The following is a 23,844-nucleotide window of genomic DNA, read 5'->3' on the forward strand; positions in this document are numbered from 1 at the left end:
TTTGAGACAAAAAGTTGTTTCAATGTTTTTCTGTTTTTTTTTAAATAATGACCATATTTAATAGTGGACTGTTATCATTTATACAAATTTGAAAGCCTTTTATGCAAATATGCATTTTAAAAAACAAGTAATTTCTATTCAGCATTATTTGATAAACCATCTGAAGGACTTTCTATTGGTAGTAAAGGCAGCTATATTTGATTGTGGATTGACATTACTTGCACAAATCTAAAAACACTTTTTTGCCAGGATGCTTCCTGTCAAGTCTGCTCTGATTCTGTTCAGCAGCATTGTGATGAAGTTGTTTACAGGTGTATGTATTTTTAACAATGGCAGCCATATTTGATGAAAATAATGCTAATCAGTTTTTGAGAAGAAGATGCTTTGTGGATCAGCATTATTTGAAGAAGTTGGATAGACCTTCATGTCAGCATGCATTCTGTAATGATGCCATAGTAGTTACAACAATGTTGATGCATATTTATAATTAATGTCTATATTATAAAATGCTTGTTGTTGTTGTATGGTCTAACGCCATTTTTCAGCACATGATAGGCTATACATGGCAGCTAGTATTAATGGTGGAAGAAGAACCCGGGAAAACCCAGGAAAGAACCACCGACCCACAAGAAGCTACTGGCAAGCTTTCTCACATACCCACACTGGCTGAATCTGAGACTCGAACCCACGTAGACAGAGGTGAGATGGCAGTGATTCATAACGGACAGCGCGTTAGACCACTTGGCCACTCGGGGCCCCATTACAAAATGCATATTAATTAACACTCTAACTATGAAATTTGCAGAATTTGGGACCAGACAAGTGCAAAGCTCTTCTTGGTTTGCATGTTTTGAGTGGCTGTGACTCAATGAACAGCTTAAACTGTATCAGAAATAAAGGCAGTATAAACTACAACATGAATACCAGATTTACAAGATTCAATGTTTGGTCATGAAAAGTGTGTGTGATTTGGATTTTTAATGTAGCTTTAACAATTTTTCAGTTATATTGCTATGATGTCTGCAGTGTGACAGTTTATAGTGCTGTCTAGCACTGGGGCATCATGCTGCAGACATGTAGTATGATGTCCCACCCAGCCACATTATCCTGACACCAGGCCGGCCAGTCCTAACACTAACCTCTTAATGCTGAGTGACAAGCGAGGTAGCTGTTGATACCATTTTTGTAAGTCTTTTGTATGACTCAGCCGGGGATTGAACCCATGACCTCCTGCATATGAGGTGGACACTCTAACCACTAAGAAACCGAAGCAGTCGGCCATGAAAAGGACTTTGAGTTAACACTTGTTGCAGTCTAAAAAATATGAAGATGTCTGCATCAGGTACTGTTGTTTCACTAGAAACAATTATAATAACAGTATTCAAATAACTTAAAAAATACGCTGCATGAGATACAATGTTAATATTGAGACATTCTTTTGGAAGAAATTACTGTTGCATAATCAGAGTCTTCATGCTGAAAATGTATAGTGCAATCAAAGGTGCAATATCTTTGAAGTACAAAGTACCCTATCCCACCAAAAACAAAACAACCATGGGGATTGCTGTACTTGTCTGTAGCACACTGCATCCTGGTTACATGCTGTGAAAATGGATGCAGAACAACACAATCCATAGGCATAGGATCTGTTTTAATCCTAAATCCAATAGCAAAAAATAAAAATGGTCTGTTTTTCAGGATGAAAATGAATGTCTGCACAAACCTACAATTTTCATTTTATATTTCAGTTTTGCTGCATTTTACAACCTCAAGAATAAATTGCCACTTCAACAGTAATTCTGAAAATCAAGTGTACATATCAGAGAATCAGGTACAAAGTGAGAACCTTTCCAGGAGCAGATGTGCAACATATCAACGCACTGTCTATCCTGGCCCCTGCTCTATTTGAACCTGGAGTTGACAATGCTTTTGTTAGTATGTTTCTTTAAATGATACCTTTCTTTAATTGGAGATGATTAATAAAAGAAAATGATAATAGAAAGGATTAAAAAAGGCCCACTGATCAAACTCTTCTTTTCAGCTTTGGCTTAATCTCTGGTGCTGTCATGTGGAAAATGTTGATCACCATTTCATTAACTCACTGCAGGAACCACTTTTACAAAAATCTTATGTCAAGAATACAAAAAATAATTCTTCCATCCTGTAATGCAATCAAAATTAAAAGAATTAAGTCATGTCTACTTCAAAACTGATTATATATTTCAGCAGAGCTGCCATTAATTCATTATTCAGATGGGTCAAAGGCATTCCATCAAATCTGGCATGAAGTTTGCATGGCAATGCATTTGCTTTCCCTTTAGCTTTTGCAATGAACAATGCACAAGTCTCTAACGAAGCAATGTCTATTTAAACAATAAAGCGAAGATCAGATTTCACTCAGAGGATGATATTCTCATTATGCTGGCTGGGTAATAAAGAAATTAAATTTGCCCCCAAGCATCTGCATTATGATGCAACCAACAGCCAACAGAGAGATGACTTATAGTACTATGGATTTAAATCTGCTCTACCTATAATATAGCTGTATAGCTACTACATGCATCAGACCAAGGCTATAAGTACAAGCATGAAGCAATTGAGAAATCTGAATTTCACAGCAGCAAAACCATATCAAATGACTGATATGCAGATGGAGCTGCAAGGCAAACACAAAGAAGCCTAGAAGAAAAAAGGCAACGCACTTCAAAAACACTTACTCTCTGCCTCTTCATCTGATTTTCTGGCCAAAGACTCTTTGACCGAGTCCTCTTTATCTGTGACAAAAGTGTATGTAGACACTGTTCAAACATCATTATTTAGTCTCAATTCAAACCATAACTTGAAGAAGCTCATGTCTATCAAAAAACATTTACTTCCAACAGGCTCATTTAAAACGAAATATGTTGACATTTATTCCAGGTAGATAAACATTAAAAGTTGTTATCATCTTTCAGTCCATCTTCCATAACCTGAAAGAACTCACTTCATTATGATATAAACCATGCCTAAAATTATCTCACTTTACATATGTACAATTTGCAATTTCCACTGACTGTAACATTAAATTTCTCTACAACTTTTACATATGTACAATTTGCAATTTCCATTGACTGTAACATTAAATTTCTCTATATATTCACAATATTTAATGATGAAGCCTGAATACACTTTAATATTCCATCTGCTTGGAAAAATGTATTACCTATCATAAATAAATATAGCTCATCTTCCACAATCAAATGTGTCCTATCAATCAACATATTTATTAGTCAAGAAATCACAGAGACAAAAGTTCTTAAATCACTTTCACATCACACCATGCAATTACTTTGAACAGTTTCGACAAACCAGAACAAAGTGTAAAACTGAATGGTGAATGTTGCCAGGATCTTCACAACAAGAACCCTGACAGTGACTCCATTGTCAGTCACAGTTCCTGCTGCAAATGTCCAAATCACACTGAAGTTTTCAAAATTAAGTTTCTTACTCTGAGTTTCATCAGCAGCATTTTGGGATCTAAGAGATACTGTAGACTCAATTTTTGATGGACCTGTACAAAGATATTAACATTAGAATTCCATTTCTTCAGTAAAAAGGACCTTGCTTTAGAACCAATACATGCATTATAGATAGCCTTTAACATGAGGCTGAAGTACGTCAAGTGCTTAAACATCGAAATCATGGAATGTAATGACTCAAGTTATTTAAACTGTTTCTAATGACGATGTATTTACTAATAATAACATAACAGAATACTTTTAAATTCCATTACATGAAAAAGTCTGCAATGTTTAATGGAGAAATATGTGTAAATTTCTCTTTCATAAAGTGCTTTCACTCAGTTAACATATCAATCAATCATCTTTTACACCGACAGCCTGTAATATTTATTAATCCATCAAATATTCTATTAAATAATCAATCAATCAAAAACTTTAATAAAAAAGTCACTCACTAACCAATTAACCGACCATGTCATCAGTAAAATAAACAAATCAATAAGTGAAGAAATAAATAAAATCCAGGACTTTTTAGAAACCTTTAGATGTAACTGCACCTATAACTAATTCAAATTTACATTTATATTTCTGAAAAAGATTCCTTACTATGCTTTGGCCTGGCCACTTGAGATCTTACTGATGCAGTAGATCCCATTTTGGTAGTGCCTGTATAGAGATACAAATAAATATTTATCCTTTATTACTAATTAAGATCTTTAATTTACACATAAAATGTGTACCAAGTATCTGTATTTACAGCAAGTGTTCTTTTGTTAAAATGAAGAGAATCTATCCGCTCTAATTACATGTATACAGAGAAAGACAAACATAAACTGAGCAGACACAAGGAGAGACATATCTACATACAAATACATATATCTTACTTATCTTGACTCCAAAAACATGTAAATTTAGTTCTCAGAATGCTTTAAAAAAAACAACAGACAGGAAATTCTTGTCATTATTTCATTTTTAATATATTTAAATCTGTATTATATTTATACTGTAGGATCATATAAAGATAAACAAATGGTTGGAAACTCTGGAGTCTTTGGTGACAATCACTGTAAGCTGTATTGTTTGTCCTAATGTCTAATCTGTGTATTATATTGAGTACTAAGTATCGTCCACAACTCGGGTGATACACTGCTTATGAATTATCAACAATAATGGACTGCCAAAGCACAACTAACAAAAAAGTATGAAAGAATGAATGAAAGAAAGAATACTCAAATGTACTGAAGGAAAAGAGTTCATCTGAACAAATAAGTGTTTGTGAAATTATTTTTTCCTTATGCGGTGTCTTTTATATCAATATGAGATCTGGGCAAATAAGGTAACCCATGGAGACGTCGATCTCAGAAACAATCCATCATGCCACTGCAAACTTTAATGTAGCAATTTTCTCCAAGTTGTTAATACACAATAGAAATTAAAACCACTAGTTTTCAAAGCAGCAGGCATTTTGGTCTATCACTAGTCCAGAAAATGGATCTGGTTTTGCAAAAAGTTTTAAAATATTACATCAAACACCCAGGTGTACATTCTCTTATATCGGTGTCTGTGCATTTTTTTGACACACTGATTATTTTGTAGTGTTTCCTGCAGATCTTGAGACGCCATGATAAAAAATTGCCATCTGAGACAATTTGCCTGCTCAAAAAGGTATCTGAGGCACATTCTACAAGTTGTTAAGGACATCTGCATACTGATATATAACATAAGAAAAGTATTTTATAAAACCCCAACAAAAACAACAAAATAAAATCCAGTCTGGCAACTGCAATTCTCAGGAGAGGAAATGCATGAAACATAGATTGGAAATGGAATCATTAGTTGGAGGATTAAAAGGACAATAGACTAAGCAATCATATCCATCAGTGGTCGATTTCTGAAATAATACACGTACACACAATGAATAAATATCAGAAAATTTAATGGCAGAAAATCAACAAAAAATAAAAGAGAAATGATTGTATTTTCGTAGTGAATTCAGTGGAGTTTCTTTAGAACAGATTTTTATTTTTAAACTCTGAATTTACATATAAAAACATTTTGTTCTCATTTTAGGGCATTACAATTCAATTGTTAAACAGGTTTCTACATACATAATGTTTGTGCGCTTAAAATCTGTGTCAAATGGGCATATTTATACTTAGCTTTCTCACATTTAAATTAAACAAAGTTAAATTCACTTATAGTTTCAGGATCTGAGTATACTTAGTAAGATTTCATTGTCGTTATGAAAAACAGCAAATATCAGTTGGTGATAAAAGTGAAATAATACTTTTGGTAGTGACAGACAGGGAAACGGTAGGGTGTGGTGGAACTTTACATCCTGCTTCTGACAGGAGATACTGAAAATACCCAAGTCTAATTTGTGTATTTTGTAAATCTCAAAGCATTTTCATCAAATTTTAGAACTAGAGAACCAAACAATTACAGAAACTGAGACCCAATGTGATGGTTCACCTGTTAATAATTATAATAATAATAATAATAATAATAATAACAATAACAATAATAACAATGTCTTTATTTAAAGAGGGTAACTCAGTTGGTTCAGTACAGCTAATCTCTCATAAGGCCCTTTACAAAAAATATATTTCCTTTATCATCACAATATTATTGGTTTGTTTTCACTTAAATATGGAATACCCTGGCCTTAGTTTGGAAAACATTTATAGATTTGATTGCCCAGATGCAGCAAATTAAGTGTCATGCAACAGATTAATTGTTTTGATCAACATAAAACTAACTGATAAAATATCAAAAACCAAGCCTGAAGACAAGCTTGACTGAGTGAAAGGAAGGGAAACAACTCCTTCTGTACATCTAAATGTACTGGGAGGACTATAGCAAGTTTTGGAATAGGAAAATACCACTGTGCAGATAATCAGGAAATGTAATGTTCAGTGGTAAATGGATCATGGCATATGAAGATAGGGTCTTGGCACCACTAAACAGAGACATGGTGGAAAGCCAGTCTGAAAAAAACACAGGGGGTCATAGTAAAACTTATGACTAACAAATACAGAGACATTATGAAGTACTTTTTAAGTCACAGAACCAGCACCTGAACAAGATTCACAAACCAGAAATTATGTTGCAGAACCAACGGCTGCACATGATGCACATACATGGGTATAATCAACATGAAGGAGTCATTTCAAAACACTGCATATTTTAGAGAAGGGGTCTCAAACTCAAACCACTCTGCGGGATGCATCAGAGAATTTTCAAAGGACCAAGGGCTGTACACTTTTTTGGTATCTCTCATGACACCCTGAATGCCAATCATTCTGCAGGCCACATGATATGGCTTGGCATGCTGCATGTGGCCCACTGGCTGCTTGTTTGAGACTCCCGTTTTAGGGTAAGGTTTATGTAAGATAAAAATTTGTGAGAAGGCATTCTCCCCAAAATGGGTCTCAGCTTACACCTTCACCAATATTGGAGAGAGTGCTTTTATCCAATCTATCCTTGACAAAAACTGTGGATAGGAATTGAAGTTTAAAATCTGTTCATTTATTAACATTTATTGCAACAGCATATTGCAAATATATATACTGGCATGGCTAATACAGAATGCAATTCTCTCACTTAGGTAGATTCAGCTTTCAATAATGTCTGTGGACACCCGACAGCCATTTTAGCAAATGACTGATATGAGGAAGATCTGCACAGCAAAACCAAAGAAGCACAAAACAAGAAAAAGGCAACACACTAAACAAATCTAAGTCTCTTTCTCTGGTTTTAATGCCACAGACTCTCTGACAGAGTCCTCTTTACTTGTGATAAGAGTGTAGTTAGGCTTCATGCAAACAACATTATTTAGGCTCATTTCAATTACACTAGTGTAATTACACTGCATTCAAACACCATTATTTTGTCTCATTTAAAGTGTATGAGTGTAATTACACTGCATTCAAACACCATTTTTTGTTCTCATTTAAAGTGTATGAATGTAATTACACTGCATTCAAACACCATTATTTTGTCACATTTAAAGTGTATGAGTGTAATTACACTGCAGACACCATTATTTTGTCTCATTTAAAGTGTATTAGTGTAATTACACTGCATTCAAACACCATCATTTTGTCACATTTAAAGTGTATGAGTGTAATTACACTGCATTCAAACACCATTATTTTGTCTCATTTAAAGTGTATGAGTGTAATTACATTGCATTCAAACACCATCATTTTGTCTCATTTAAAGTGTATGAGTGTAATTACACTGCATTCAAGCATTATTTTGTCTCATTTAAAGTGTATGAGTGTAATTACACTGCATTTAAACACGATTATTTTGTCTCATTTAAAGTGTATGAGTGTAATTACATTGCATTCAAACACCATCATTTTGTCTCATTTAAAGTGTATGAGTGTAATTACACTGCATTCAAACATTATTTTGTCTCATTTAAAGTGTATGAGTGTAATTACACTGCATTTAAACACCATTTTTTTTGTCTCATTTAAAGTGTATGAGTGTAATTACACTGCATTCAAATACCAATATTTTGTCTCATTTAAAGTGCACATGATAACTTACAGAAGCTCATGTCTTTCAAAAAGAATTAGCTTCAGTAGGCTCGTGTGGAATGTTGTATATTTATACAATAATCTGATACTAATTCCAGTTAGAAAAAACAAAATATCTTTCAAAGAACCCTCCCATAACTTGAAGGAACTCATTTCATAATGCTATAAACCATGCCTAAAATAATTTCATTGCCAATCAAATGTTCACAGTTAACTTCAGTATCTCATTTAATATTATTTGTATCAAGCAACTTTACATAAGTACACTTTGCCATTTCCACTGATTGTAACATCAAATTTCTCTACAACTTTACAATGTTTAATGATGAAGGCTGAATATAATTTAAAAAAACATTTTTAATAATGTCTGCTAAAGTGAGAACTTATTTCCTGTTTGCCCCAACCTGAGCATGGCATACATCTTTTCACCCTCGGACAGAAGTCAAGAGACAAACTGACACATGTCATTATGTAAGTACAAAATCCATTTGCCATCAAAAGTATTTTCTATATTTGATTTAGCCAAGAATAATTATGAGTGCTTGTATTTTAGTTCTTACTGTATATTTTAGCTTACCATAGTATATTTTTCAGCTATAAAATTTATTTTCAGAAACTTAATAAAACAAGAACAGCTTATCTATTTTAAAACAATAATGAAAACATTCTTGTTAAAAATTTATTTTTCTTCATTTCAGTTTCTTTTCAATTGTTTCAAAGCAAAGTTCAGGTGATCTCAATTTTGCTCATTGCACTTAAGTAAATTAAAATGTGATGTATTTTTGAAAAAAGTTAAATTGCCGGTGTCTGCAGCCATCTCCAAATACTTTATGCAATCTAGAACCAACAATGATCTAATCTCCATGAATGTACCTAACAAACTTTGAAACTTTCATAAAATCTAGTACCTATAATTTGATAAATAGGCAGTCAGTAAGATATATTACTAAAATAAAATTGCCACCTGTCATAAAGTTTCTTTTCTTCTAATTGTATGTACCACAAACAGTTAATTTATTCATAACTAACATCTACAGGTTCTCCTGTTGAGAATGGAACGCACCCATTACTCCAGCCGGTCACCAGATGGCAGGAGTGTACTATAGGAATTTTAGACTGGTTCTATGTATCTGAAGACTTGCTTAAGACAAAATGTCTGAAACTGGGAACTTAATGGTCCAAAGTCAACATTCACCATCTGCCAGAGTAATGTGTGATTAAGTTGTATTATAAAGAATGGATCTGATCTGAATGGAAAATGTATTACCTATCATAAATTAATATAACTCTAGTTCCACAATTAACTGTGTTCTATCAATCAATATATTTATTACAAAATTCCTAAATCACATTCACATCACACCATGCAATCGCTTTGAACAGTTTTGACAAACCAACACAAAGCGTGAAACTGAATGGTGAATGTCACAACAACAACCCTGACAGTGACTCCATTGTCAGTCACAATTCCTGCTGGATGAAGAAGAAAATACAACTGCAAATGTCTAAATCACACTGAAGTTTTCAAAATTAAGTTTCTTACTCTGAGTTTCATCAGCAGCATTTTGGGATCTAAGAGATACTGTAGACTCAATTTTTGATGGACCTGTACAAAGATATTAACATTAGAATTCCATTTCCTCAGTAATAAGGACCTTGCTTTAGAACCAATACATGTATTATAAACATAGCCTTTAACATGAGACTGAAGTATGTAAAGTGCTTAAACATCAAAATCATGGAATGTAATGACTCAAGTCATTTAAACTGTTTCTAATGATGATGTATTTACTAATAATATCATTAACAGAATACTTTTAAATTCCATTCATGAAAAAGTCTGTAATGTTCAATGGAGAAATATATGTAAATTCCTCTTTCATAAAGAGCAGTCAATCAAGCATCTTTTACACATACAACCTGTAATATTCATTAATACATCAAATATTCTATTAAATAATCAATCAAAAATTTAAATAAAAAAGTCATTCATTCACCAATTAACCTATCATGTCACCAGTAAAATAAATAAATAAGTGAATAAATAAATAAAATCCAGACCTGTAAAGAAATCTTTTGATGAAATTGCACCTATAACCTACTCAAATTTACATTTATATTTCTGAAAAAGATTCCTTACTATGCTTTGGCCCAGCCACTTGAGATCTTACTGATGCAGTAGATCCCATTTTGGTAGTGCCTGTATAGAGATACAAATAAATATTTACCCTTTATTACTAATTATTTTATAAAGAAATGTGTACCAAGTATCTGTATTTACAGCAAGTGTTCTTTTGTTAAACTGAAGAGAATATATCTGCTCTAATTACATGTATGTAGAAAAAGAAAGACATAAACTGAACTGAGACAGGGAGAGACATATCTACATACAAATACACATATCTTATTTCAACTCCAAAAATGTGTAAATTTAGTTATCAGAATGTTCTTTAAAAAAACAACAGACAGGAAATTTTTGGTATTATTTCATTTTTAATATCCTGAATTTGTATTATATTTATACTGTAGGATAATATAAAGATAAACAAATGGTTGGAAACTCCTGTGTCTAAGGTGACTATCACTGTAAGATGTATCATTGGTCCTAATGTACAATCTATTATACTGAGTGTTATAGTATCAGCCACAACTCAGGTGATGTAATAGTTATCAATTATCACGAATAATGGACACCCTAGCACAACTGACAAAAAAGAATGTAAGAAGGAATGAAAGAAAGAAGAGCCAAAGGTACTCAAGGAATAGAGCTCATTTGAACAAATAAGTATATTATAAAATTATTTTCTCTAAGCAGTCTACGTTTTATGGGAAGCAGTGTCTTGTAAATCAATAAGGATCTGGGTAAATAAGGTAAACCTTGGATATTTTTCATCTCAGAAATAATCCATCATTCCACTGCAAACTTTAAGATAGCAATTTTCTCTCAAGTTTATTAATGCACAATAGAAGTTAAAACCACAATATTTTTCACAGCAGCAGGCATTATAGTCTCTCAATAGTCAAGAAAGCGGTTCTGGTTAATACTTTAACAATGATTATTCTGCAGTTTTTCCTGCAAATCTTGAAAATGGCATGATAAAAAATTGCCAAGAAGGGCACTTGAGACACACTTTGCCTGCACAAAAAGGTATCTGAAGGGCATACTGATATACAAGGTATGAAAAGTATTTTTTTTTTTTTTTAAAATCATTTTTTTGTCTGGCATCTACAATTCTAAGGAGTGGAAATGCATGAGACATGGATTGGAATGGATTCATTAACTGGAGGATAAAAGGACCACGGACTAAGCAATCATGCCCATTAGTGGTCAGTTTATGAAATAATACACACAATGAATAAATATCAGAATATTTAATGACTGAAAATTAATGTAAAATAAAATAGAAATGATAATATTTTTGTAGTGGGATCCATGGAGTTTCTTTAAGACAGATGTGTTTTGTAAAAGTCTGAAGTTACATATTTAAAAATATATTTTGCTCATTTCAAAGCATTAAAATTCAATCATCAAACAGGTTTCTACATATTACACAATGTTTGTGTACTTAAAATCTGTGTCAATTAGGCATATTTACATTTAGACATCTTTTTCACTTTTGAATTAAATAAATTGAAATTCACTTATACAATTTCAGGATCTTTGCATACTTAGTAGGATTTCATTGTGGTTATGAAAAACAGCAAATATCAATTGACGATGAAAGTGAAGTTATACTTTTGGCAGTGGCAAAATGGGAAAGGGTGGGGTGGAACTTTAGATCCTGCTTCTGATAGGATATATTGAAAATACCCAAGTCTAATTTGTGCATTTTGTAAATCTCAAAATATTTATGTCAAATTTTAAAACAAGGAAACCTAATGATTCCAGAAATTGAGACCCAATGTGTTGGCTCGTGGTTAATAATAATAATAATAATAATAATAATAATAATAATATAATATTAATAATACTACTACTACTAATAATAATAATGTCTTCATTTAAAGAAGGTAACTCAATTGGTGAAACACTACTAATCTCCCATGAGGCCCTTTACAAAAAATATAGTTTCTTTATCATGACAAATATTATTGGTTTGCTTTTACTTAAATATGGAAGAACCCTGCCCTTAGTTTAGAAACATTTATAGATTTGATTGCCCAGTTGCAGCAAAGTAATTGTCATTCAATGGATAAATTGTTTTGATCAATATAAAACTAACTGATGAAATAACAAAAACCAATCCTGAAGACAAGCTTGACTGGTCCTCTGTCTCAGTGAAAGGAAAGAACACATCTCCTTCTGTACACCTAAATGTACTGGGAAGACCATAACACGTTTTAGAATAGGAAGATATCACATTGTAGATAATTAGGAAATGTGATGTTCAATTGTAAATGGATCATGACATGTGAAGATAGGGTCTTGGCACCACTAAACAGAGACATGGTGGCAAGCCAGTCTGAAAAAAATACTGAGGGTCATAGCAAAACTTATGACTAGCCAATACAGAGACATTATGAAGTACTTTTTAAGTCACAGAATCAGCACCTGCACAAGATTCACAACACAAGGAAATTATATTGCAGAACCAATGCTTGCACATAATGCACATACCTGGGTATTATCAATATGAAGGGGTCATTTCAAAACACTGGATATTTTCGGTTGATGTTGTTGTTGTTGTTGTTATAGGGTTTAATGCCATTTTTCAGCACAAGATAGGCTATACATGGTGGCCAGAATAAATGGTGGAGGAAGAACCCAGGAAAACCCAGGAAAGAACCACCGACCCACAAGAAACTACTGGCAAGCTTTCTCACATACCCACATTGGCCGTACCTGACTTGAACCCAGGCAAACACAGGTGAGATGGAAGTGATCCGTAACAGTGAGCACGTAGACCACTTAGCCACTCGGGGCCCTGGATATTTTCAGTAAGGTTTATGTAGGAAAAAACATTTGTGAGAAAGCATTTTCCTCAAAATGGGTCTCATCTCACCACATTTTACACACTTCCCTGTAAGCACGCGTTTTTATGTTTTGTTATTATTGTTGTTAATCACTGGTGAAAGTGGACGCTCCACATCAAACACAATATGAATCCATATTATTTATTATATTGGTACAACATGGTTATCATTGATTTCTCAGTGACACGAAAAAAAGAGCCAATAAAATATCATCCAGTGCAACCAAATTCCATCAGAGCTTACTATGATAATGATATGGCTCAAATGGGATAATGATATTTAGTGGCACCATCCATAGATGATCAATGATGCTACGATGTGCTTAAAGATTTTAATGAAAACGCAAAACTGTTGGTGTTATGTGATGTGATTTGGCTTTTTAACATAGCTTTAACAAATTTTCAGTCATATCGCTACGATGTCTGCAATGTGGCAATTTATAGTGATGTCTAGCACTGGGGCATCATGCCACAGACATGTAGCATGATGTCCCACCCAGTCACATTATTCTGACACCAGTCTAACCAGTCCTAACACTAACTCTTAATGCTGAGCAGCTTGCAAGGCAGCTGTTAGTACCATTTTTGTAAGTCTTTGGTTTGATTCGGTTAGAACCCATGACCTCCCACATCCGAGGCGGATGCTCTAACCACTAGGCCACCGGAGCGGTCAAAGTTGTTGAAGACAGCAATGATATTATTGAGTTTATCACTGATATTGATGAAGCCCCATCTGTAGATGACCTCGATGGATTTGTTAATAATCTTGTAGTATAAGATGATGTGATGCTGAACAATCAAATCCAGCTCGAATATTTTCTCGAGGCAGGCACAAAAACACATATGATTTATGTTACTCAGTGATATACACAAATACCAAAAGTGATCATTGATAACTGTAATATTTTAATTGTGTTTAATGGAGCTGATACACATAGTCTGTGAAATATTCATCAGACTTGGTGTTAAGGTGATATGGATATGATTAAATTTGAAAAAAAATTTCTTCAAAAACACAAGCTACCCCACATGGATTTATCATGATAAATGTACATGATCCTCAGTTGCGATATCGTGTAGGTCTTGATAAAATTTTCAGTTGAAAAGACAGCAGCAAGGAGGGCATGACCTCAAGCAAGTGTCAGAAAGGTAAGCACAATCGACAAAGTAACCCAATTAGAGAAAGGCACTGGCTTAACGTAAAAGGCTGTGGGGTTGGTGTAATTTTTTTACTTCAAAGAGAGGTCCATTTTCAAAAATGGACACTTAGAAATTTAATTTTTTTCACAATTATTTTTGTAAGATTTATTTTGAAGATTGGAGACTTCCCCAAGTTGGTCTATTTGCCCTCCCAGCTGCTTCACATTACACCATGCAATCACGTAGAAGAGTTTTAATGAATCAGAACAAAAGTGTAAAACTGAATGGTGTTTGGTGAATGTTGCCACAATCTTCACAACAAAATCCTTGACAGTGACTGTTTTGTCAGTCACATTTCCTGCTTGACAAAAAAAGAAAATACAGTACAAACTTTATAGGAACATGCCAGAACACTGCAAATGTCCAAAATTGCAGTGGCATTTTTCAAAATTTAGTTTCTTACTCTGAGTTTCATCAGCAGCATTTTGGGATCTAAGAGACACAGTGGACCCAGTTTTTGATGGACCTGTACAAACATTAGAATAGTATTTCTTCAGCAACATGGATCTCACAGAAGAATCTATGCAGTCATGTATTATAAACATAACCTTTAACATGAGACAGAAGTATGTCAAAAGTTTAGAAATCAAACTTATAAAATATATTGATTCAAGGTTTTTTAAGTGTTTCTAATGAAATCGTATTTGCTTAGTAATTAACATAACAGAAGAAGTATATATTCCATAGCATGAAAAGGTCTTTAATGATTATATGGAGAAACATAAGTAAATTTCTTTTTCATAAAGAGCTGTCTATCAATCAATCAACAACCTATCAATCAATCAATCAATCATCTATTACACCTACAGTATGCAATATTTTACATTCCATTAAATATTTTATTAAATAATCAATCCAAAAAAAATGTCATCACAAAGTCTATTTATTAATTTGTTAACCAATTAACTTATTAATTCATAAGCAACATACATAAATTCAAAATTAGTTTTAAAATTCTTTTAAACAAATTCCTTACTGTGCTTTTGCTCAGCCATTTGAGATCTCACTGATGCAGTAGATCCCATTTTGGTTGTGCCTGTATAGAGATACGAATAAATATTTACCCTACATTAATGATCACCCATCTTTGATTTTATAAACAAACAAAAAAAATACATGAAGCAAATATTCATATTTACAGCAAATGTTCTTTGTGCTGAGCCAGTGACCAAATCTGTTCTAATTAAAAATAGGGAAAGACACTCGGACAGCAACTCTGAGTTTGAGACACAGAAAGACAGACCTACATACATATGTGGGTGTATGTTAATTATCTAGATTCATAGCATGTACATTTCGGTTTTGAGAATGGTTAAAAACATACATATAGCAACATTTTTGCATTATTTTTATTCATCTGTAAAATCCTGAATCTGTATATTTATACTGTAGGAGCATAAATAACAGACCATAGACGGCAATCACTGTAAGCTGTATTGATGGTCCTAATGTACAATCAATGTATTATGTTCAGTATTAAGTATCAGACACAACTTGGGTGATGCACTAATGTTTTAACTGTCAAATAATGGACACCCTAAGCGGAGTTGTCAAAAAACGAATGAATGAAAGAAAGAACAGTCAATGGTTCTGAAAGAAGTGATTTCATTTTAATAAATAAGTTGTTTTATCAAACATGTTCTCTTTATGCTGAAGCAATATGGGAAAGTGTGTCTTGTATATCAATGCAAGATCTGAGCAAACAAGGTAACCATGGAGATGTCAATCTAAGACATAATTCATCATGCCACTGCAAACTTCAATGTATCAATTTTCTCCAGTTTTGAAAAGTCCAATGAAATTAAAACCACTATATTTCACACAGCACGAGGCATTTTATTATTTTACTTGTCCAGAAAATGGTTCAGGTTCTTCAATATTGTTCAAAATATTGATAAAAGAAAAGGTGGGGTCACATTCTCAGTTGTGTGTTAATGTGCATTTGTCGAAAATGCTTTTTTGGTAATGTTTCCTACAGATCTTCAGATCATCAAAAGGGTATGATAAAAAACTGCCATGAAGGGCACCTAAGACACACTTTCCCTGACCATTAGGGCACCTGAAGCAGGCCAGGCTAAAAGGGCATTTGCAAGGCACACAAATATACTGCATATGGAAGGGAAAAAAAGAGGATAATCTTTTTTTTAAATCTAGTTCAGCATCTGCAATTGTAATGGAAAGAAAGGTATGAAACACATGGATTGAAAATGGATTAATTTACTGGCTGATAAAAGGGGAATAGATTATGCAATGCATTTGTGCCTATCAGAGGATAATTTCTAATGCAATACATATACTGAAAGAATATCGGAGCATTTATTGGCTGAACTGGATGCAAAATTAAACAGAAATGATTATATAATTTCTTGAATGAAGTATATATCTTCAGGCCATATTGGTTTAAAGCAGTATAAAACAGATAATTTTCTAACTACTTCAACTTTTAAGCAGGTTTCTATGTAGTCACTTCTTTGTGTATTAAAATCTATGTCAAATGTGTATACTCAGACATTTTTCTTTCTCACTTTTGCATCAAGTCTAATAACTGTGTATCCAAACTTAATAAGATTTCACTGAGATCATGAAAAACAGCAAATATCATTTGATGATGAGAGTGAAATTAAACTTTTGGTAGTGGTAACAGGGAGTGGGAAGGGTGGCTGTGAGTACTGAAGACAACTCTGACTGGTGCTCTGTATCAATGAAAGCAACAGTATCAACACAACCTGTATACCTATTGGGGAGACCATAACAAGATCGGGAACATGAGCTGACATGCTGAAGATAATCAGGAATAATAAGTTTCGGATGTAAAAGGATCATGGTGTGTAAAGACAGGGCTATGGCCCCATGCAATAAGTTCAATGCCAAGCTAAAATGGCCTGTAGAAACACTAAGTTGGTCTAAATTTACATAAGTAATGGTTTTGCCATATAAAAAGGGACATGGCTCATACAGCTCTGGGGAGTTTTTGTTCAAGGACCTCTCAAAAATTTTCAAGATCTTCAAAATGTTTTCAAGAAGCATGTTCACTTACGGAAACTGAACTTTCTTCATACGTTACTCTGTTTCACTGCATAAATGGATACCAAATTAGAAGAAAAACAACTAATTAGTACACCACTACAGCAAAAGTACACTGGTAAACTACCTGTATCATACGTCATTTGATTTTATTCCACTTTATTTATTTATTCATTACTTTGGGATAATACATAAATATAAAAAATTCAGAGAAAAAAAATACAATACACATTATTGGGGTTTTGAACAGTTGATATTCCAGCAGAAAATGCAATGAGTTTCTGACAAGTTTTTCAACATATTTCAAGACTTTTCATGGACAATACCAGCTTTTTTCAAATTCATGAAGACTTTAAGGCAACCACTCAAATTCAAGGATTTTTTAAAGCTTGTATGCACCTTGAGAGAATGTACCATATACCTACTGATTATTAATGTCAATTTCAAATTACTGTTTAGTTTTCAAATAATTTCTGTGCTAAAGAAAAGCATTTAAAAATACATACCTCCACACAAAGGGCACCAAGCTTTAGCAATCCCTATGATATGATAAAATTTACTTCTACTGTTTCCAGCAATGCATTTGGGGGAACGTTCAGCAATCTATACTGAACCCATTGTGGGAGATTTGAGATTAAAACATAAATGAGGCATTATCAGCACAGGCCAAGAGTCACAAACGACGAAGTTCTACTGCAGTGCCCATGCCCAAGTGTGATTGGGTAATATCAACATAAATGGGTGATTTAAAAAACACTTGAAATTATGGGGAAATATTTATGGAAAATAAAACATTTATGTGGGGTGCATTCTCCCTACAATGGGCCTCAGGTTAAACCTTGGCCACTACTAGGAACAAAGCCATTGCACTCATGTTTATATAATGTAATTGTGAATATATTGAAAATTTCTGGAACAAATGCATTATCTTCTATACAAAGTAACTCAATGTCATAAAAATTCACCTATTAAAAGACTTACCAGTTTAGGATAAGATGTTATTTTTAAGTTGATGAGTCCATTTTTGAACCGAGAGTGATTATAAAATTGTATGAAAAATGATAAAAATATTTTTCATAGATAAAAGCTTACATGGATGCCATTTACAGACCTAAAACACCTGCTAAATTTGAAATCACTTGATGGATGAACTCCTTAGTGACAGGAAGAAGATAGTTAAAGATGATGTAAGAAAAGGTAGACCAGGAACATCTCTTTCAAAAGAAATACTTCATTCTGCAGAAATTTATGTGATGGAAGACATATATGTTACAGTCTGAGACTCAGGAGACAATTTCAATATTTCACTGAGAATTACAGAAGAAATTCTGACTAAGGAATTAGGAATGCACAGGGTTTGTGCCTGTTGTGTGTCCAGATTCCTAGATAACCAACATATTAGTTAACTGGTAAGGATCTGTAGGAATTATTATGCAGGGAAAATGGAGAAGGCTTTAATTTCTTAATTAGCATGAAATCTACTGGACAGGATAGTTATATGCATTATTCTCTTCAACACACAAGGAATAATTTGAACCACATGGCACTAGAGAATTCCATAAAGAATGGTCAATACTATACCATGGTAATTAGATACAATTCACATGAGGCTATTCACTAAAAGTATCCAAGCCTACCGACAGCTGGCTTCATTTTGTACCAGGATAATGTCCCCCCAAGCCCCACCACTGCCTGGATATAAGACTGCAAATCAGACCTTACAAAATTTTGCTTTTGAAAATATAAATTGACCACCATACAGCCTGATTTAACAGGCTGTTGCATGTGTTCAGGACATGGGTAACAGGATCAGAGAAGTGCATGAAGTCAAATTCTACTTTGACAATGACTGTTAAAATTATTGTAAGCTTTTTCTTACATTGTTTGTTATAGAACCTTTTGATCACACTCATACCCAAGAATAAATGTAAGTAACACTTAAACATTTCACACTGAAAAATGTACAAGCCATTGTAGCAGCATAATGCATGTATGGCAGAAATAAAGCAAAAAGCAACACTCTCACTTTCTGCAGTAGATTCAGCATTTAAAGATGTCTGTGGGCTCTGAAAGGCCGATATAGCCTCTGAAATACATGTTATTGCATACAAGGTTAGATTTAAAAAAATAACATGAAAAATAAACAAGAAACCCGATCGGGCCTAGGATGGATCACCTTGTTGACATTTACCTAAAAGTTACAGCAATAGGCAAATCTGGGTTATTATGATACTTGTGAAATTTACAGGTTTGTAAAATTAATAAAATAATTTTAATAATGGCAGATACAATGGATGATAGATCAGGATCATTTGTCTAAACAGAAAGGACTTATATCAGGATGCTTTCTGTGAACTTTGGTCAACTCTGTTCACAAAGTTTCTAAAAGGTCCCTTAAAGGCTATTTTAACTTTCTTCGGAGGTAAAGGTGGCCAAATTAGATAAGTGATGGAATCATTTGTAAATTTCTTGAAAGCCTTCATACCAGGATGCTGGTTAAATTTTTCTCAACATCTTTTGCAGAAGTCAAATGATGGAAGTAAATTGGTGGGTAGTACTCTTTTTAGAAACATGTCCATATCGGATGAAAGATTACCATCTTTTATATAAAACTGAAAATCACACCTACTGTGATGCTTACTATTAAATTTACTCAAGATCTGTTAACGGTTTCAGAGAAGCTGCTTGAGTTTTCTTCTAATGACAGCAATATTTGATGGCACATCAACAACATTTGTAAAAAAAAATTGAAACACCTTCATGGAAGAATTTTTTTGTAAGCTTTGGTTGAATTCCTTTCAGTCATTTAAAGGTTTTCTATTTTTATATCTACAGCCATCGCTGGAATGGCTTCATTTGTTAAAAAAAGCAAAAAGCCTTTGTGACAAATGCCTTCATTCAATTTCCACATTCTTCTCAATGTTTTTTTCTTTTATTTTTAGTAAGAGCAACCACATTTGATCATATAATAATTTGTGAAGAATTTACAAGCTCTAAGGAAAAAATGCTTTTCCTACAGTTTTGTCAAATTTTGTTATAAAGAGAACAGATTCCACATGGTGGATTAATGCCAGTTGTACAAATTTTACTGGCCATAAAGCAAGAATGCTTTGTTAACTTTGGTCAAATTCTGTTCAGCAGGTCTAGACAGGTCATTTCAAGATTTTTATGTTTTTAGTTAAATAATCTATTATTTGTACATATTTTAAAAGACTTTCATGCCAGAAAGCTATCAAATCTGACAAGCTGTGTTCAGCATTTTTTTTTTTTGTAACAGTAGCCAAATCTGAAGGCATATCAACATTTTTGTAAACCCCTGAAGCCAAGTCTGGTTGAAATTGGTCCAGTGATTTTGAGAAGGGTTCAAAATAGTAATTGTTAACAGATGATGCAAGTCAGGCACAGAATCATACCATAAGATCACTTCACCTTGTGGCCATGTGAGCTAAAACCATTATAGATATTCATTTCTTCATGAAATACATTACATTTAAATTTAACAATACATGCTACAAGCAGTAAGTGTTCAATGGAACCCAATGTTTCCTCAAATTTGTGGAAAAGTGTATATCCACCAAACTCGCCATGTGGGTCTTGCTAATAATCAAACATTGCACACTGATAACACTGAAGTCACCACCAGGAAAGTGTCATCTGTGTCTTATACCATGTCTATGTGGGCAAGATAAAAACAACCATGCCACAATCAACTATATGCATAAGACAAAGTATTCACTAATAAATTGAAATGGGCAACAGATGGGATATGGCCATGCAAGCAAGAATCTGGTGTATGCATAAACATTATTAAGGCCAAATATTGGAAAAATCTTCAAAGAAGGGTCAATTTTACATGCTTTTGATAGAATAATAAGTGTAGATCAAAATTACTTTTCTCCAATAAAATTCACTTCCACCAAATTCTCACAAGGACCATACTAAATAAGAATCATTTACTGCTCCCATTTTTGTAATAATGAAATTTTTTTATAAATTTCATGATTCATTGTCTCAATGTATTATTTAAGATACAGATCAAAATTGTTCATCATGGCTATAGATTTCCATTTCTGAACATTGGCTGGTGTTGAAAACTGCAAAATGAATGCAGTGTTTAGCAACTTCATATTCCAAATTAGATATCTTGCTCCATGAAGAAACTCTTATGAACAATTTTTAAAAGAAATCATCAAATAGTTTTTTAAAGTTCAAATATGCATAAAGATTTTATTAATTTATGTATCTTATGATAATGAATAAATTAACATTTAAAATTTATATTTATTTATTTATATTTAAAATATTTAAATATACAATAGTTCTCTGCTTAATAGTTTCTTTTTTATCATATTAAAACAGATTTGGGATGACATATGGACAAGCACATTTTAGGATGTATGGAAAGCGATACTGCAGCACAACAATATGACCCCTTCTGCTACTGCAGTGTTGCCATGTTCATACACTGACATCATAAATGGAAGATACTTTGAAGGCATGCACATATTTTATGGTACCTTTATCTGCCTTTTTTTTCTTCCTTTCTTTTCTTTCCATCATCTTCAAAGATTTTCGTTTACATTCTTCTGTTGTAGACATCACCATGTTGCAAAACTGAAAATATCATTGACAGAACATTAGCACCAAAGCAAATAAACCAACATTCAAATCAGAATACTGTTTTGCAAATATCTGAATAGAAAATGTTATTCAAGTATCTGTCAATGCTTGGATTACTGACAAAACTTAATAAGTGACAGCAAACATGCACAAGACAAGCATGCCATTTGACCAACAAAAACCTTATTATCCTTCAGCCACAAAAAAATCCAAGAAAAACTCAATTTTTCTTGAAATCATTAGACACAATATATACATTAGATATCATTCCTTATGTCAGAGCACTCTGTACAGAAGGATGCAAGAACTATAGTCTGACTCTACATGCCCATTTGTTTGTACCCCACTACCGATTTAAAAAACGAGAACGTTTAATGTGATAAAAAGTGCACAGAACTAAGTCAATTGAATCACTGATTTATAATTTCTAACCTGACTGTGACCAGAATGGCACTAATGCTGGCATCCCCTGCACCACTTCATGCTTAATGGACTTTCCATACTAACACAGTGCCATATTGTGTACACTATAGGGCTAGTTTATTTCCATCAAACGACATAATGACGTAGTTCATCCTGTTCATCAATTGCCGGATAATTCCGTAAATTACATAACGTTGAGAGTTTGGAATTATATCCCTTTGCATATATGAACATAGAAATTAAACCCCTTGTTAAATCCACATGAAAAGCAAATTTGTAGTTGTCATTATTTTCCTTTGTTTGATTCGACATTGCAAATATCGGAAGCAGATGAATTATGTACATCTATAGTCATGATACACCCCTTTGCTGAAAATGGACTTGTCCAGAAAATGGAAATGGATCCGAGCATGTCTGTCTATTACACTGAAAACTTCTGTTAAGCATGAAACGCGCATAAGATGGCAGTGTTAGGGCCATTCTACTCACAGTCAGGTTAGAAACTATAAATCAATGAATGAATTGACTAAGTTCCTTGCATGTTTTATCACATTAAAGGTATCCATCATTTAAATCAGTAGGGGGATACAAACAAACGGGTTTGTATTGTCAGACTATAGATGGAATGCCACATATTTGCTATTTCTGAACCTTCTTGAACAAAGGCTGACAAGTTTTGCAGTCTAACAAAACACTTACATTGTCAAACCTTCTGAAGCCGTCTTTAAAGCTCAGTGTTCAGACAAATTCTCCACACAGCATATGGTGCATCCTACTGTACTTGGAGAGCTCAGAAATCACAACCTGGCAACTGATTTTGATAGCCATACTGTTGCAATATTTAAAGAAACTGTTACCAGAAACATGTCATCTTGAATGTCTATGGATGATGATGATGTCCTGTGTTTCCATGGTGCTTTGTTAGCATTTGTTCTGTATCCATGATACAGTAGCTTGATTTGTATCAGAGGACCAAAGAGATACAGTTTGAAAAACAATTATGTACTATGGCATCAGAAATGGATATCATTTCTCGGGAATGATGCCTGTCTCATGGATATAGACAACTGCCTTACATTTGAAGACAAGCCTTCGAATGTTTCTGATGTTGGCAGCAAAGTGAAGAAAGAAAAGGATGAAGTTTAAGCAATTTCCTTCCTTTTTATCATTTGGTTGGTTGGTTGTTATGGATTTAATGGAATTTTTCAGCAGATGATAGACTGACCATACATGGAGGTCAGTATACTGGTGGAGAAAGAACCTGAGAAAACCTCAGAAATACCCACTGACCCACAGGAAGCTATTGGCATGCTTTCTCAGATACTGATGATCACCTATACTGACACAGGTGAGATGACAGTGATCTGTAAAGGTGAATGCCTATGACCACTAAGCCAAAAAGGACGAGTCGGCTTATCTCTTTGATGGATTCAGGTGGCATAATGGTATATATAGACAGTATAATTCTGCCTTCCAAGTGTGTTAAAATAGACGACTTACATTTTAGGCTGGAGTTCCCAAGATTTATCTAATTAATGAAACATAGTACTGGAC

General features: G+C 33.5%; 1 protein-coding gene across 36 annotated transcripts in view; it reads right to left on the reverse strand.

Annotated features, from left to right (window-relative positions):
• Positions 1 to 23,844, reverse strand: part of LOC149807288 (EF-hand calcium-binding domain-containing protein 7-like) — a 131,807-nt gene that overhangs the window by 73,774 nt on the left and 34,189 nt on the right. For 15 of the 36 annotated variants that reach the window (XM_089964569.1, XM_089964639.1, XM_089964775.1 and 12 more), the window contains 9 exons: positions 21,765 to 21,861; positions 19,274 to 19,333; positions 15,200 to 15,259; positions 14,627 to 14,689; positions 10,191 to 10,250; positions 9,594 to 9,656; positions 4,107 to 4,166; positions 3,488 to 3,550; positions 2,718 to 2,774 (listed from right to left, as the gene is read on the reverse strand). In XM_089964569.1, coding sequence (XP_089820695.1) covers positions 2,718 to 2,774; positions 3,488 to 3,550; positions 4,107 to 4,166; positions 9,594 to 9,656; positions 10,191 to 10,250; positions 14,627 to 14,689; positions 15,200 to 15,259; positions 19,274 to 19,333; positions 21,765 to 21,861 — 583 coding nt within the window. The remainder of the gene's footprint in view (positions 1 to 2,717; positions 2,775 to 3,487; positions 3,551 to 4,106; positions 4,167 to 9,593; positions 9,657 to 10,190; positions 10,251 to 14,626; positions 14,690 to 15,199; positions 15,260 to 19,273; positions 19,334 to 21,764; positions 21,862 to 23,844) is intronic. The other 21 variants (XM_089964793.1, XM_089964745.1, XM_089964606.1 and 18 more) reach the window with 10 other exon arrangements.

The sequence above is a fragment of the Sinohyriopsis cumingii genome, chromosome 1 (assembly GCF_028554795.1).
Source record: "Sinohyriopsis cumingii isolate HCF-2022 chromosome 1, ASM2855479v2, whole genome shotgun sequence".
In the NCBI taxonomy this organism is placed as follows: Eukaryota; Metazoa; Mollusca; class Bivalvia; order Unionida; family Unionidae; genus Sinohyriopsis; species Sinohyriopsis cumingii.